The sequence below is a fragment of the Convolutriloba macropyga genome, chromosome 5 (assembly GCF_964194025.1).
Source record: "Convolutriloba macropyga chromosome 5, txConMacr16.3, whole genome shotgun sequence".
In the NCBI taxonomy this organism is placed as follows: Eukaryota; Metazoa; Xenacoelomorpha; order Acoela; family Convolutidae; genus Convolutriloba; species Convolutriloba macropyga.
Genome location: NC_134472.1, coordinates 59,742,707 through 59,757,445, shown reverse-complemented (window position 1 = coordinate 59,757,445; position 14,739 = coordinate 59,742,707). Strand labels below are relative to the sequence as shown.

At 34.6% G+C, this 14,739-nt stretch overlaps 1 protein-coding gene across 4 annotated transcripts in view; it reads left to right on the top strand.

The window, feature by feature from the left end:
- LOC142340136 (uncharacterized) overlaps positions 1 to 11,167 on the top strand; it is a 42,211-nt gene extending 31,044 nt beyond the window's left edge. For all 4 annotated transcript variants that reach the window (XM_075390603.1, XM_075390601.1, XM_075390604.1 and 1 more), the window contains 3 exons: positions 5,292 to 5,466; positions 10,489 to 10,677; positions 11,053 to 11,167. In XM_075390603.1, coding sequence (XP_075246718.1) covers positions 5,292 to 5,453 — 162 coding nt within the window. In that variant the 3' untranslated portion in view covers positions 5,454 to 5,466; positions 10,489 to 10,677; positions 11,053 to 11,167. The remainder of the gene's footprint in view (positions 1 to 5,291; positions 5,467 to 10,488; positions 10,678 to 11,052) is intronic.
- The last annotated feature ends 3,572 nt before the right edge of the window (positions 11,168 to 14,739 follow it).

The following is a 14,739-nucleotide window of genomic DNA, read 5'->3' as shown; positions in this document are numbered from 1 at the left end:
GCCGAAGTTAAAAGGGCCGATTAAAAGAGAGCCGACAGTATATTGAAATTGTTGGTCGACTAATCAAAATAATTTTTGCGGCCAAATGAAATGCTTTCTGAAATGACACTACCAAATATACCTTCTGAAATGAGGCAACCAACTATAACCGAGTACATGAGAAACGAAATTTTAATTGTTTCTAGTAAGAGCAACTGAAAGCAAATTGAAAAACTGTCTTGCCATTATTGCGGGCCATGGTCATGCCTCAGCGGTATATGTGACTTTATATGAAACTATCTGACCCAACCATGCAACCAATCAACCCAATTAAGCGTTTTCCATGGTAACCAACTAACAATATAGGGTAATTGAAGGCAACTTTTTGCTTTCAGTTCTTTTTAAACTATTTTTTTTGTTCTAGGTTCTCTTCTTACTCGGCTATTTATAACGTTGGCTCTCTTGCACGTAATCATGAGAAGTCAATGACTGCAGTTGGTTAGATCGCAGGACTAGTCAGACAACCAAAAATTTGGGATCTTTTACGCTTGTGGACCCCGGCGTAGGGAGTGCATATTAGTGGCACCTCCAGACGCGCGCGCCATATATTTACATGATGATTTGTTTTTTAATGACACGTGCATAACGCGCTGGGAAAGGCACAAACGGAAAAAAAAGCGGTAAAAGAACGAAAAACTTTGATTTGCAATTTGATCCTGCTGCTCATTATTACTAATGTGTCCCGAAATTAATATTGACTAAACACAATGTTATGGGTTGTCTGTTTTACGGATTTATTTGGTTTTGCCTCCACCCGGTTGAATTGTCCCGCACAAATTAGATTTTATGTACGTTTTGTAAAACATTAGTAAGTATTCTAGAAAAACAAATTTCTTTTTCAACTCTGCTTTTTGTATTAAGCAAGAAAACAGCATGAGAAATCGGGAAAATTTGTCAACAACGCTTTTACAAATTATTTCATTGTTTTTTCAGCCCGGAATTTTTATAAATCAGTCCTTGACCTTTTTAAAGCAAAAATTGACCTCTGGGTTTTTCTTCGAAAAGCCATCATTTTTAAAAATTAATATGTGAAAGAAGTAACTATGATATTCTCTACAAAATTTTTGACGCGAGGGTAGCCTGACTATCATGGCTGGAATGCAATCTATTATAATACGGCTTCTTAGGAAGTTAAGTTCTGTTGAGAGCAACTACAAGCAGCAGCTACCACGACCGCCTGATAAATATCAAAATTTGTTGTCATTTTGTATCAAAGTTTTGAATTTTAGATTTTCACACCCTCAACGAAATCTCAACTTTGTTGTGATAAGAGTTCAACAAAATAACTATCCGACAGAAACCATTTCACTCACTATTCGAACGACAATAATCGTCGGCAAATTTTGCCCGCCTACCAGTGTGCTCACATGTGCTCTCACGATAAATTCTTACATACGATCTGTGATATTTTTAGAACACTCCACGATGCAAGAATCTAACTAAAAATGGCAGACTTACCGTAAGAACCTTTCACACACACACACACACACACACACACACACACACACACACACACACACACCACACACACACACACACACACACACACACACACACACACACACACACACTGGTAACACCTTAATGGTAACACCTTAAGACTATTAACTTGTTTTGGATTCTTGAGGGATTACCTGCAAAACTGCGTGGCTCGAATAACTGAAATACGGAGCCGGTAACATCGCACGTTCAACGGTCGTTCGTACGTCTCGCGACTCGCTGAATCGTCTACCTGTAAATCTCTTAACTACTTTCACGACTCTTTCTTCTGGGCCATGCCTCCAGCGAAAATGCTCTATTTTCCCCGCCCTTTTCCAAAAAATTTTGATTGAATTAAAATGGGGTCTTCAAGAAAATAAATCCTCCCTCAAGAATTTTTATTCCCCGCCAAAAATTATGGCATTGGATTTAGGGGCTAAATTCATTAATTTAGGGTTCGGGGGCTATACGCTATCCGGGTCTTTCCCAATTTTAGCCCCCCCCCCCCCGCTTAGTGGTCGGATAACCTATAGCCCCCCCCCCCTCCCCGCCAATCATGTTATTTATACCACAATGGGGGGACTATAATTTCATTGGGGGGTCTATAATGGGAAAGACCCCCCTATCTAACTACCACGCTGAAGGGCTATAATGGAAAAAACCAATAAGTGTTTCCTTACTGAGTTTCTTGATAAGTCAAAAAATTTAGTGATTAAAAACAAGCAGAAAGTGAAAAGGTGCCCGTGTCGAATTTTTAGCCCGAAAAAGATGTAAGATTAAGGGGTAACTGGGGAACTTTAAGACAACTCCCCTCAAAATTCTTACATCAGTTTGGGGGGTAATTCAATGCAAGAGTGGGGGTAATGGGGGGGATAATTTGGGGGGGTAAAATGATGCAAGAGTAGGGGATATATCTTTTTGGGGGGTAAATTTTGGGGGTAAAACTAGCAATTCCTGCCTTGCTCCCCATTAGCCCCCTAATCTTGCATTTTAACCCCCATAGACCATAGACAGTTACCCCCCCCCCCCTAAACTTACATTAGTTTGGGGGTAATCAGGGGGTAATTTTGACACGGGTGCCATAAAAATATTATCGGATGATATAAATTGTTTCACCATCTGGTAGTTTCCTATATTGGCCAACCACTGGTGAAAACTTCTCTGTCGAGGCAGTGCATGTTGAGCAAAACTAGGGATTTTCTCCCGTATTAATATGGTAATTTCTTGCTCTTTTCCTATTAAACTTGAATCAATTGTTCTCTTCTAAATCAAAAATACAGAATAAAAGTCAAAGTTTTTTTCCATTTGCTCAGGCTCTTTTCAATTAGTGGTCTTCATGACCTTGACACTGTATTTTCTCAAAACTTTCATAGTCATTTTTTGAGTTTTTTGTGTATTTGTTGAGTTGTATTGTCCTATCATTGACTCGAAACGGGGACAGTTCTCACAGGTTTCTAATAGATGTTAAGCTGATGATTTATCTTTTCAAGGTTTAAAGCTATCCATTTCTTTCCCTTTGATTTTAATTGTTCTCAAGAAATATTTTTGATGCCAGTTGTTAATGTCACTTGACAAGGTCTCATCAATTGCTGAACAAGTTTAAATCAAAAGAAATAAATGTTTTAGGTCGGAACTATTGCGTACTATGAATTACAGGCTGTTCATTTTGAAAAAACATTAATAATTTTTTATTCAGTTTGGCAATAATTTGTTGTAATTAGAGCTTTCTGATCGCTTATTCTAAGTAGTGACAGATCTCTGCGGTGGCTAATGAACATTTTCTATTTGAAAAAAAAATTTCATTGCTTAGCTAATGTTTTTGGTGACTTTTATACAGTAATTGTTCAAAAAGTATTTCTTTAACCAGTTTCTTTAAATTTCGCAAAAAATGGTAGTTTTCTTATTTAGTCCCATTTATGCCAGGTTTAATTGTTTGCTAATGCGAAAAGGCGCATCTAATTGGTTGCTTGAATTCATAGGGATCGGTTTTCTGATTTTGTCACCTTTTAAAGAAAAGAATGTTGATTTCTTAGTCTTGAATTTTTGTTGTCTTTCTTGAGGCTATATCACTCACTCTTATCTTTAAAAAAACTTTTCATGTCCGTGTAGTGGGGTATGACTTTGGATAATTTAGTTTTTAGCTATTTTTTCCGTTGAATGAGATAGCGTTTGTTTTCGAATTGTTTATGTAAATTTGTGTATCTTGTGCTCATTTCTAGTTCTGTCGTTCATTGTCCACTAATTATAACTGTTAAACGAATTTTAAGACTCGGAAAGTATACGGTATGCTGTCGTTAAGGGTTGTGGAATCTAGGTATGTAAATATTCAGTTTAAATATGCTTATTTTCAAAAAAATTTTCCCTCTAGTTTGTTCTAGTTTGTATTCGTTCTAAGGATGCGTAGAGTCAACTTTTTTATAAAGTGTTAACTTTTTTAAATCTTGAGAAACGAAATTGTATAACTGCTGCTATTTTTTTTCGTATATAGATAGGTTCATGGTTTTTTGCCTGTTTTAGTTTGATAATATTAGAAGGCATATAGAGAGAGAACAGCCGAAAGTAAACTGCATAAGATAAGCTTTACATAGCTTGAAAAAAGGTCTATTTGTTCAACGTATACTTGTCCAGAGAAATGAAGCCTTGAGGAACAAAAAAGAACGTGAGAGCAGGTTATAAGAGATACCCAAGTTCGAGAGCTTAAGACCAGTTGGTGTAAATATGTAACCCACTATGCTTGCAAGTAAGAGATGCTGGTTCGAATCTAGTACTTGTCCATCTTCACCGTAGTTGCACCTGCATAGACCCGCTAACACATAATGCTGTAAAAATGTTAATTGTCTAGTCATTTGTTCATTTGTTAAATCCATTCTTTGGATTCTAATTCAGATAGGCTATATGTCCTGCTGTGTTTATTTTCTGATGCTAAGTCAAGATCAGCCCTTTCAGTCGATCGAAGGTTTTTTGAAAGCTAATTTGTGTTCAGCAGGATCTTTATGTCCATTTTGTTCTGTCTAGCACGGCAGTCTCTTGCTAAATGGAGTTCTCGACTGTGATACTATTGAGAATAGCTCCGGAGCCACTTTTCAGGAAAATCTCACAAACCCTTCTGATCCCTGACACTGAAAACAAAAGGTATTTGATATATCCCTTTAAAGTCCCCGTACATCTTATAAGAAATACGATTCAAGGAAAAAATCTATTTGGGCTCACTAGCCTAGGGACCGAATCCCTAGTTAACTACACAAAGGCCATTTTTGGTTCGTAATAATCATTTAAAAGACCATATATGGTTATTAGTTTCCGTGAAATAGTCATAAATGGTGTGTAGTATCCAATAAAATATCATATATATTCTTTCATTGCAAAATCACGCTAGAAACTTTTTAAGGGTATATTGAACTACAAATTTTCTGGTTCTATTCTGTTTCTGACCCCCTATGTCTTTTATTCCCCTTTTTAAAAACTATGCTCCATAGCACGTTACTAAGTGAAAAATAGCACGGGCTCCTGGGGGCATAAAAGTTACTAGCCGTGTTAGCTTTGGGGGGGGGGGGATGGCAAAAACAGAAGAATTGATCCAATATTCTTTACACGATTGCCAAAGTTGTTTTTTTACACAGCTTGAAAAATTTTTTGCCATCTGCGTGGTCTCCATTATTAAATAATCTTAGTTATATTCTTAGTTAAATAATCTTAGTTAAATAATCTGAATAAAATAATCTCATTAAAAACCAAAGTTGTTAATAATAGGAAGTCAAGTTGATGTTTTTCAGTGCTTAATAAAAGAACAAGCGGGCACTGACTGTTCTGACCCTCGATTTGTGATTGTGGGGTGTGAGAATGTGCCTGGATTCGAAGCAGTTGCAAATGGAGATAAAGTCTTCCCCGAAATTGTGGAACCTGGAGTTGTTGAACTGGCGAAAGAAAAAAATTAAGCAAGATCCAAAGGTATCTGTTTCTGTCTCTTGATTCACCCAGTGTAGACGCTTTTTTTAAAACCTCCCCGGGCCGAGGTGTCAACGCTAAAAAACGCAAAATTATGTAAGATTGGCGTTGAATGCGTTGAATAAATGTAAGATCTACGCTTGAGCGCAGATCTTACATAAATTCAACGCATTCAACGCCAATCTTACATAATTTTGCGTTGAATTTTGGCGTAGATCTTACATATTTATCGTTGAATTTTAGCGTAGATCTTACATATTTAGCGTTGAATTTAGCGTAGATCTTACATAATTTCAACGCATTCAACGCCAATCTTACATATTTTGCGTTGAAATTTGGCGTAGATCTTACATATTTAGCTTTGAATTTTAGCGTAGATCTTACATATTTAGCGTTGAATTTAGCGTAGATCTTACATAAATTCACGCATTCAACGCTAATCTTACATAATTTTGCGTTGAATTTTGGCGTAGATCTTACATATTTAGCGTTGAATTTTAGCGTAGATCTTACATATTTAGCGTTGAATTTAGCGTAGATCTTACATAAATTCAACGCATTCGGCGCCAATCTTACATATTTTGCGTTGAAATTTGGCGTAGATCTTACATATTTAGCGTTGAATTTTAGCGTAGATCTTACAAATTTAACGTTGAATTTAGCGTAGATCTTACATAAATTCAACGCATTCAACGCCAATCTTACATAATTTTGCGTTGATTTTTGGTGTAGATCTTACATATTTAGCGTTAAATTTTTGCGTAGATCTTACATATTTAGCGTTGAATATAGCGTAGACCTTACATAAATTGAACGCCTTAAACGCCAATCTAACATAATCTTGCGTTGAAATTTTGGTGTAGACCTTACATATTTAGCGTTGAATTTTAGCGTAGATCTTACAAATTTAGCGTTGAATTTAGCGTAGATCTTACATAAATTCAATGCATTCAACGCAAATCTTACATATTTTGCGTTGAAATATGGCGTAGATCTTGCATATTTAGCGTTGAATTTTAGCGTAGATCTTACAAACTTAGCGTTGAATTTAGCGTAGATCTTACATAAATTCAACGCATTCAACGCCAATTTTTACAAATATTTGCGTAGAATTTTGGTGTAGATCTTACATATTTAGCGTTGATTTTTAGCGTAGATCTTACATATTTAGCGTTGAATTTAGCGTAGATCTTACATATTTAGCGTTGAATTTAGCGTAGATCTTACATTAATTCAACGCATACAACGCCAATCTTACATAATTTTGCGTTGAATTTTGGCGTAGGTCTTAAATATTTATCGTTGAATTTTAGCGTAGATCTTACATATTTAGCGTTGAATTTAGCGTAGATCTTACATAAATTCAACGCATTCAACGCCAATCTTACATAATTTTGCGTTGAATTTTGGCGTAGATCTTACATATTTAGCATTGAATTTTAGCGTAGATCTTACATATTTAGCGTTGAATGTAGCGTAGATCTTACATAAATTCAACGCATTCAATGCCAATCTTACATATTTTGCGTTAAAATTTGGCGTATATCTTACATATTTAGCGTTGAATTTTAGCGTAGATCTTACAAATTTAGCGTTGAATTTAGCGTAGATCTTACATAAATTCAATGCATTCAACGCAAATCTTACATAATTTTGCGTTGAATTTTGGCGTAGATCTTAAATATTTATCGTTGAATTTTAGCGTAGATCTTACATATTTAGCGTTGAATGTAGCGTAGATCTTACATAAATTCAACGCATTCAATGCCAATCTTACATATTTTGCGTTAAAATTTGGCGTATATCTTACATATTTAGCGTTGAATTTTAGCGTAGATCTTACAAATTTAGCGTTGAATTTAGCGTAGATCTTACATAAATTCAACGCATTCAACGCAAATCTTACATAATTTTGCGTTGAGTTTTGGTGTAGATCTTACATACTTAGCGTTGAATTTTAGCGTAGATCTTACATATTTAGCGTTGAATTTAGCGTAGATCTTACCTAAATTCAACGCAATCAACGCCAATCTTACATAATTTTGCGTTGAAATTTGGCGTAGATCTTACATATTTAGCGTTGAATTTTTAGCGTAGATCTCACATATTTGGCGTTGAATTTAGCGGTGAGAAACGTGAAGTCAGAGAAAAATCATTTTTTAGTGCTCTTCTATAGTGCAAAATCCAATTGAGACCATTTTACGATTTCAAATTTTTCATGTTTTTTTTCAAAAAGTTAATTTTTAAACTGGTTCGACCCTATACTGCACAGGTGAGAAAAGTCAATTTTTAGTGCTCTTTTATAGTGCAAAATCCGTTCCAGACCATTTAACGATTTCAAAACTTTTTCAAGTTTTTTTTTCGAAAAATTAATTTTTTCACTATTTCGAACCCTATACTCCAGAGGCGAGTAACAAGGAGTCAGAAAATTTTTTTTTAGTGCTCTTTTGTAGTGCAAAATCCAATTCAGACCATTTGAGGTTTTCAAATTTTTAAAGTTTTTTTCGAAAAATTAATTTTTTTTTACTGTTCCGACCCCTATACTGCACAATTGAGAAGAATGAAGTCAGCAAAAAATAACCATTTGCTCTCTTACGGTGCAAAAACCATTTCAGACCATTTTAGGAATTCAATTTTTTTTTCAAAACTTAGAAAAATTTTTAAATTTTTCCCAGTACTTCTTACTTGATAAATGCGTTGAATACGTTGAAATTATGTGAGATCTCGGCCAAATTTAACGAAAAAACGAAAAATATGTAAGATCTAGGCTAAATTCAACGAAATATATGCAAGTTCTACGCTAAATTCAATGCAAAATATGTAAGATCCACGCTAAATTCAACGCAAATCATGTACGATCTACGCTGTATAATGATTGCGGCTCTCAAGGAAACCAAGGTACGGTGGCGCAATGGTAGAAGAGGCGACAAGTAAACAGGAGGTCAGTGGTTTGAGTCCCATACCCAGAGTTCTACGCGTTGATTTTTTGTAAGATCAACGCTAAATTCAACGCAAAAATATGTAAGATCTACGCTAAATTCAACGCTAAATATGTAAGATCTACGCTAAATTCAACGCTAAATATGTAAGATCAGCGGCAACTAGCGTTGACAAGTTAGAAAATTCACCGCTATTTCTTACATAATTTTGCGCTGAATGCGTTGAATTTTTGTCTTTAAATTCAACGCATTCAACGCAAAATTATGTAAGAAAAATGCGGTGAATTTTCCGACTTGTCAACGCTAGTTGCCGATGATCTTACATAATTTTGGCCAAATTCCTCGGCCCGGGTCTATATAGGAACAGGAGAGTGAAAAAAGAATTCAGAATATGAAGCTATTGGTAGCGTGTAATTTTATAACAGGAAGATAATTTACTAAAACGTGCATTTTTATTATAGATGCGAAGCTGTAAGTTGAGCAGCTATATTAAAGTGTTCCTGGTTTCTTAGGACTCGAAGGGGAGTATTGGTGGAGCGTCTTTTTTGATCAATACTTTTTTTGGAATATATTTGAAACAAGATGTAAAAGTTAATGTCGCTCGTGAAGTCTAAGTGTTTAGGTTCAACGGCTGAATAAATTGAAGGAAAAGGAAAAAGGGAGAGATTGATTTTCTGTTCATACGGCGTTTGCGAGAAAAGTATTTGTGAAAAAATTTTTTTCTCTAATCAAGTGCGGCTTTTTTCAAGACTTTAGACCCGAAGAAGAGTATTTGTAGAAAATAATTTTTTATGTTACTTTGTTTGAAAGTAATTGAAACAGATGAACTGCAAAAAAAACAAATTGGTATTGTCAAATTGCTAAAGAACCAAAAAGAAGTGAGAGGTTTTCTGTTCATATCGCTTTTTTAGAGAGAGAGCGAGAAAAGTAGGTGTAAAAAAGTTTTTGCTAACTCAACTGTCGAAGGTAATCAAAGTTACGTCGTTGATTACTTAAATTACCTAAAAATTCCAATGTAGGACATTCTGATATACCCATTGCTTTTAGAAGTAGCAGTTTATTGAAAATTAGAGTAGCAGTTTATTGATCTATTCTGTTCCCCCCCCCCCCAGCTTAGTGGTTTTATAATTTTTACGCCCCCCAGACGCACTTGCTTATTTGTTATATAGTAACGTGCTACATAACAACATATAGTTCGTAACTGGGGGCGTAAAACACACTGGGGGCCGATACAGAATAGATCCAAAATTTCCAAGAAAATGTTTTCATTTGTTTTTTCCCTGATTATTTTAATCCGTTTGCTGTTTCAATTTGAATAGTGTAACGAAGCTAACATTTTTATCAGTTACTGGTTGACTAGGAAGTGATTTAATTTATACTTCGAGTGGTTTCCGGCAGTTGATTTATAATTCGATTTTATCCGGCGGTTTCTTCGTTTTGTCGCCTGACGCTCTTTTTTTGTTTTACATTTGCAAAGCAGTCAAACTTTCTGAATGAATTCAATTCTGTCTCTCACTAATGAAATTTGCGCGTGTGAGGTCATTTTTCGCTCTTCTCAGTAAAAACTATATAGGCCAATTGCGTGATTAAATTTTGATCACACGTGACTTACCTAAAACAAAATGACTTTTGCACTTTTAAACCAAGTTTAATTTGAATTATTTTAAGACCAAAGAAACTCATATGAGCAATAAAGATCTCTAATGCAGAAAGTTTAGCGGCTTAAAATTTAACAACCCTTTATAATTTTTCGCTGATTGTTTTTAAATTGTTTTTTTTTAGCGGAATGGATAACTTCAACTTATATCTGGGTCTGTTCGTATGTGTACTATGCGGCACGCAAGTTTATTTTGTAGATATTCCGGCAGTGTGCGGGCCATGTTAGTAATGTGGCGATACATCACTAGAGAAACTCAGGAATAGATACCGACGCATAGATTCGCGATGTCTTGAGAGTTTGAAAGGGGTTCTCCAAAATTCTAAATTTTTCAAAAAGAAAATTGTTCCATCCTTTTTGCATCACGCGATTTTCCCAATGCTAGTCGGTTATGTTTTATGGTGATAACAGAAACAGTTCCAATTTTAGATTACAGCCATTGTCCTGGAATGCACAGAGTTACCCAGGTATGCAAATGCACTGCGACAGAGTACAAAGTTGCCAGTCTTTGATATGGTCACATGCTGTAATGCCTTCATAGACGGATTCAGAGAGGAGAGGAAGTATGGCAAACGTAACTGGCAAGACCCATGGGATAGAGAGCAAGAGCCCTATAAGGTACGGGTTGCAACGCTCTCATAAGTCCAAGCTAGGGTACCAAAAGCCAAGCCAGGGTAGAGGGGTTACCGGAAAATTTTTTAAAGAAACAAAAAGCTTTGAACTGGGGCTATAAATGAGCGGGCTACAATGGGGGAAAGTCTCAAGATTCTTTGGTAGGTGCTTATTTCCTGAAGGAAAATAATGATGAGGGCACATTTATACCACGCAGTTTCGTACAAATGGAATAAAATGAAAATTAAGTTTATATATGAAGAAAATGTCTGCAAATAATATGTCGTTTGTTGTAACTAATAGCATGCTACGTTTAATGCATGTTCTAATATGCTGATCAAAATTAGTAACCTCAGAGAATTCAGTTCGTTTGACTTTCAGTTCGGCCAAAATTGTTCTGAAGAAGAGAAAAAAGAAATGGTCAACAAACCCGAAGATTAGAAAAACTGTCACTGCAAAGACACGGTACAACATGCAGATGATAGATATATAGAGAGCTGACAACTGTGATTGACAGTCAACTAAGAGATATATATGTGAAAATAGATTGAAATTCAATTGAAACTTTTCAAACAAATTTAACTATTAAATCTAAATACACTCCCGTTATATATGCAAATGACGTAGAGTGGCGATAGAACATTAAAAAATTGAGAAACTTTGAGAAAATCGACCACAAAACTCAAACAAAGTGAACAATGCAACCAAGTTGTCACATGTCTCTATACGTTATAATAACGGATAGCAACGGCACCGTAAAATCATTCGCATTTTGCTCCATTTCGGGTGGTCGGTAGGAACCAATTTCTTACCAGAGATTTAACTTTATCATAAAATCAATTAGCGACTACCAAATTTTCACTGCAATTGAATTCTCTAAAGGTAACCGAAATATGTGAAAAGATCATTACAACAACATTGTCTGAAAACACCGCTGCCGATTCGAAATGTAATTTGGTTCCGCTAATAACTCATCAACTTATATTAACTACTTTCCTCATTTGGTAGTTAATTTGAGGCCAAGAATAGAAATCATTGGAAAAAGAAAATTTGGTTAGTTTCATCAAAATTAAGGGTGTCCTGTTTTTCATCCCTATTCTTTTAACCCCCTATATTTTAACCCCAATTTTTCTTACAGCCTATATCATTTAACCCCTTTATTGTTTCACCCCAATTTAAAGCTTACTATAATTGAGGAAAATTAGACCTCCATCAATTCTATTTATTCTAAATCGGGTAAAATGAATGAGGTATGAATATACTTTTTCTTAACTCAGTCATTTCACCCCGATTTTATTATTACATTATATCATTATTACACATCAAACAGTTCATTTGATGGACAAACCAATTAAAACTGTATTCAATTATTCAATATTTTATCGATTTTTCCAAATTAAGACGTGACATCTATTTTGTTTATACTTCATATATTACAATAAATACGATGTTTTTTTAAACTCTACGGAATCGATTTGCGTCTACACACACGACACATAACAATACAAACAATTGAAGAGAAGAAAAACAAATAGCAAAAAATAGAAACTCGCGACAATGTTTAGTATTTCTCAGGAAAAACCGTCTGATCAAAGGAAGGTCTTTCTAATAGAGCACGTGTAAAATTGAATTCAATTAGCCCAAACAAGAGAAATCCTAGACTAATCAAAATATGCAGAGCTGTTTATAACGTCTAGGCGTTTTAAAAACAGATTTTGTTCGTTCGTCAATCAGAAAAATTAACAAGTCTTCTTTTGTAAACATTGCTTTCAGAAATAAAGCAGGTTTTGCTTCCAAATCCAGAAGATTTTAAGATATTTTTGCTTCCAATTTATCTGTTTTCTGTATCATTTTGCCGTTTCAGGACAATTTTAGAGGCTTTCGTGTTTTTCCTTGTTTTTAAAGTTCTTGCTGTCCATAATTGGTAGTTCTCACTATTTCTTTTGGAAGAGAGAATAAAATAGGCCAATTTTTGAGTCCTGCTTTTTAAAAGTTTAATTTAGAATATTCTTTCTACTTATTTTATCAAGACTTTAATTTTCGCTTAATTAGGTTCAAACTTCTGACACATGATTAATTCGTTTTGCCGAAAACTTGAAGCCAAAAATCATTTTGAGAATGCTCAATGTGAACAAAAGTTTTACTCTCTGAGTTAAAGTTTAACACCTAGTTATTTCAATAAGCTTAACGCATAAAACTACTACTCCCTTTTCCTACTGCTCATATTTTTAAACTGGTATATTGTGATAACGCCTGAAAACTTGACTTATTTTGCTGCAACTTTCCTTTCAACTTTTGAAATGCTTGTTCTGACTATAGAAATTCGTCATCTTTGATTCCTGTCTGAGAAAATTTTTAAACCTCTGAGAAATTTTGTCAAGCAATAAAAATAAAAACCTTTTGATTGTCAGGGAGGGCGCGGGTCAACTTTAATTAGTTGCTGTTGTATTCAGCTAGCTCCTGCATTCAAAAATGGACTTTGTTGGTTTTATTTGTAAATAATTCAGTTTTTTCCGCTTTCCTTTGACAAACTAAATTTGGAAAAGTTTATCTCTTAAGAAATAGTTATAGTTAATGACAACTTATATTAGGAGGCTTTCACAAATTTTCAGGTGATTTTTTGGGAAGAATAAAAAAACGAGGAAAATATTCTGTTCGAGAAAAAATTGTGCTACTTATCATTTATGGAGATCGAATCTCAGGACAACCTTGTTGACTTAAAACTAATTAAAAAGGCAGACACCAAAGAATGGTTGGCATAGTACTTGAATAGTTGGCACAAAGAAGAGTACTTCATAGCAGACTTCAAAAGTGGACATTATTTTGAAGACTTTTTCCGTACTAACTAATTTTCATCAATTTTTTTAAACTCTACTGCAACACAAACAAAATCTAGTTTCAAACGTGGACCTCTTAAGCGCTTAATAAAAGCAAACAAAAAAAATTTTTTTAGAAAGAAATCATAAAAGAGTTCTAATGTTTTCAGCATAATTTTGAAGCGATATTCAGAATGCAGCAACAAATGTGAAATTCAGCCTGAAAAACTCTTGTGGCGGAGAAACTGTACATTATTAACGGACAAGATGCTTTAAAATATTTTTTAAAGACAAAAACAAGACTGTTCCAAACAAAGTTTATGAACATGATAATATATTCTCGTTTCTCATGAAATCTGCGCACTGAGTTTAAAGTGGTAGCTCCAAATTTCCACGAAAAAATAATCAATGGAAAAATTGGTCAATTTCTAACATAGCCACCCTGAAAAATCTGCTTCATATCAAAGTATTTTTACGTTAATCGCGGCTACAAGCTCTATGCCACCAAAATAGATGGACGCTATGATAGGAAATAAAAATTTATTTTCAATAAAATTGTATCTGCTCAATATCAATAACTTTTACAAACAACAAAGAAACAATCCGGGGACGAGTGCCAAGTCTTGAGCAGTACTTCTGCTGGGAAATACACGTCAAGTAAGTAAGTAGACAAATAACTACTGATCACGAATAAGTGCTTGTTTAATTTCAAGCCTTAGAATTTGAAGACTTGCATAGATTTGCCAAGTCTAGATCAAGTCTTGACCACAACTTGACTGGTCCTGAGTCATATCCAGACCAATATTTGGATTTGGAGATTTATTGACATGTCCAGATTGTTTCACAGTTAATGAGCAGATTTTTGACAAAAAAAAACCATTATTTTTAAATTTTGAATTTCAGAATTAGCTAAAATTGTTTACGAGAAATTAGTCAATCTGCCAAGCTATTTTTGATAAGAGCATCTTCTAACCTGAAACCTCTCTTTTATTCACTAGAAAACTTTTTTTTAATGGACAGAAAAGAGCGGCTATGATTGGTACATTTGACAGATATCAAAACTTTTTTCATTCTTTCTCACGTGAAATTGATTAAGTGCTCACGTTTCCTGCAGACTCATTTTCCACTTTGAAGGGGCTTGAATTCAACTCATTATAAATGACGGCTTTTTTCTTTCGTTATAAAACGAAAGAATAACAATACCAAAAAATGTGCTCAGGACTTGAATCAGGACATGGCAAGACTTGAAACT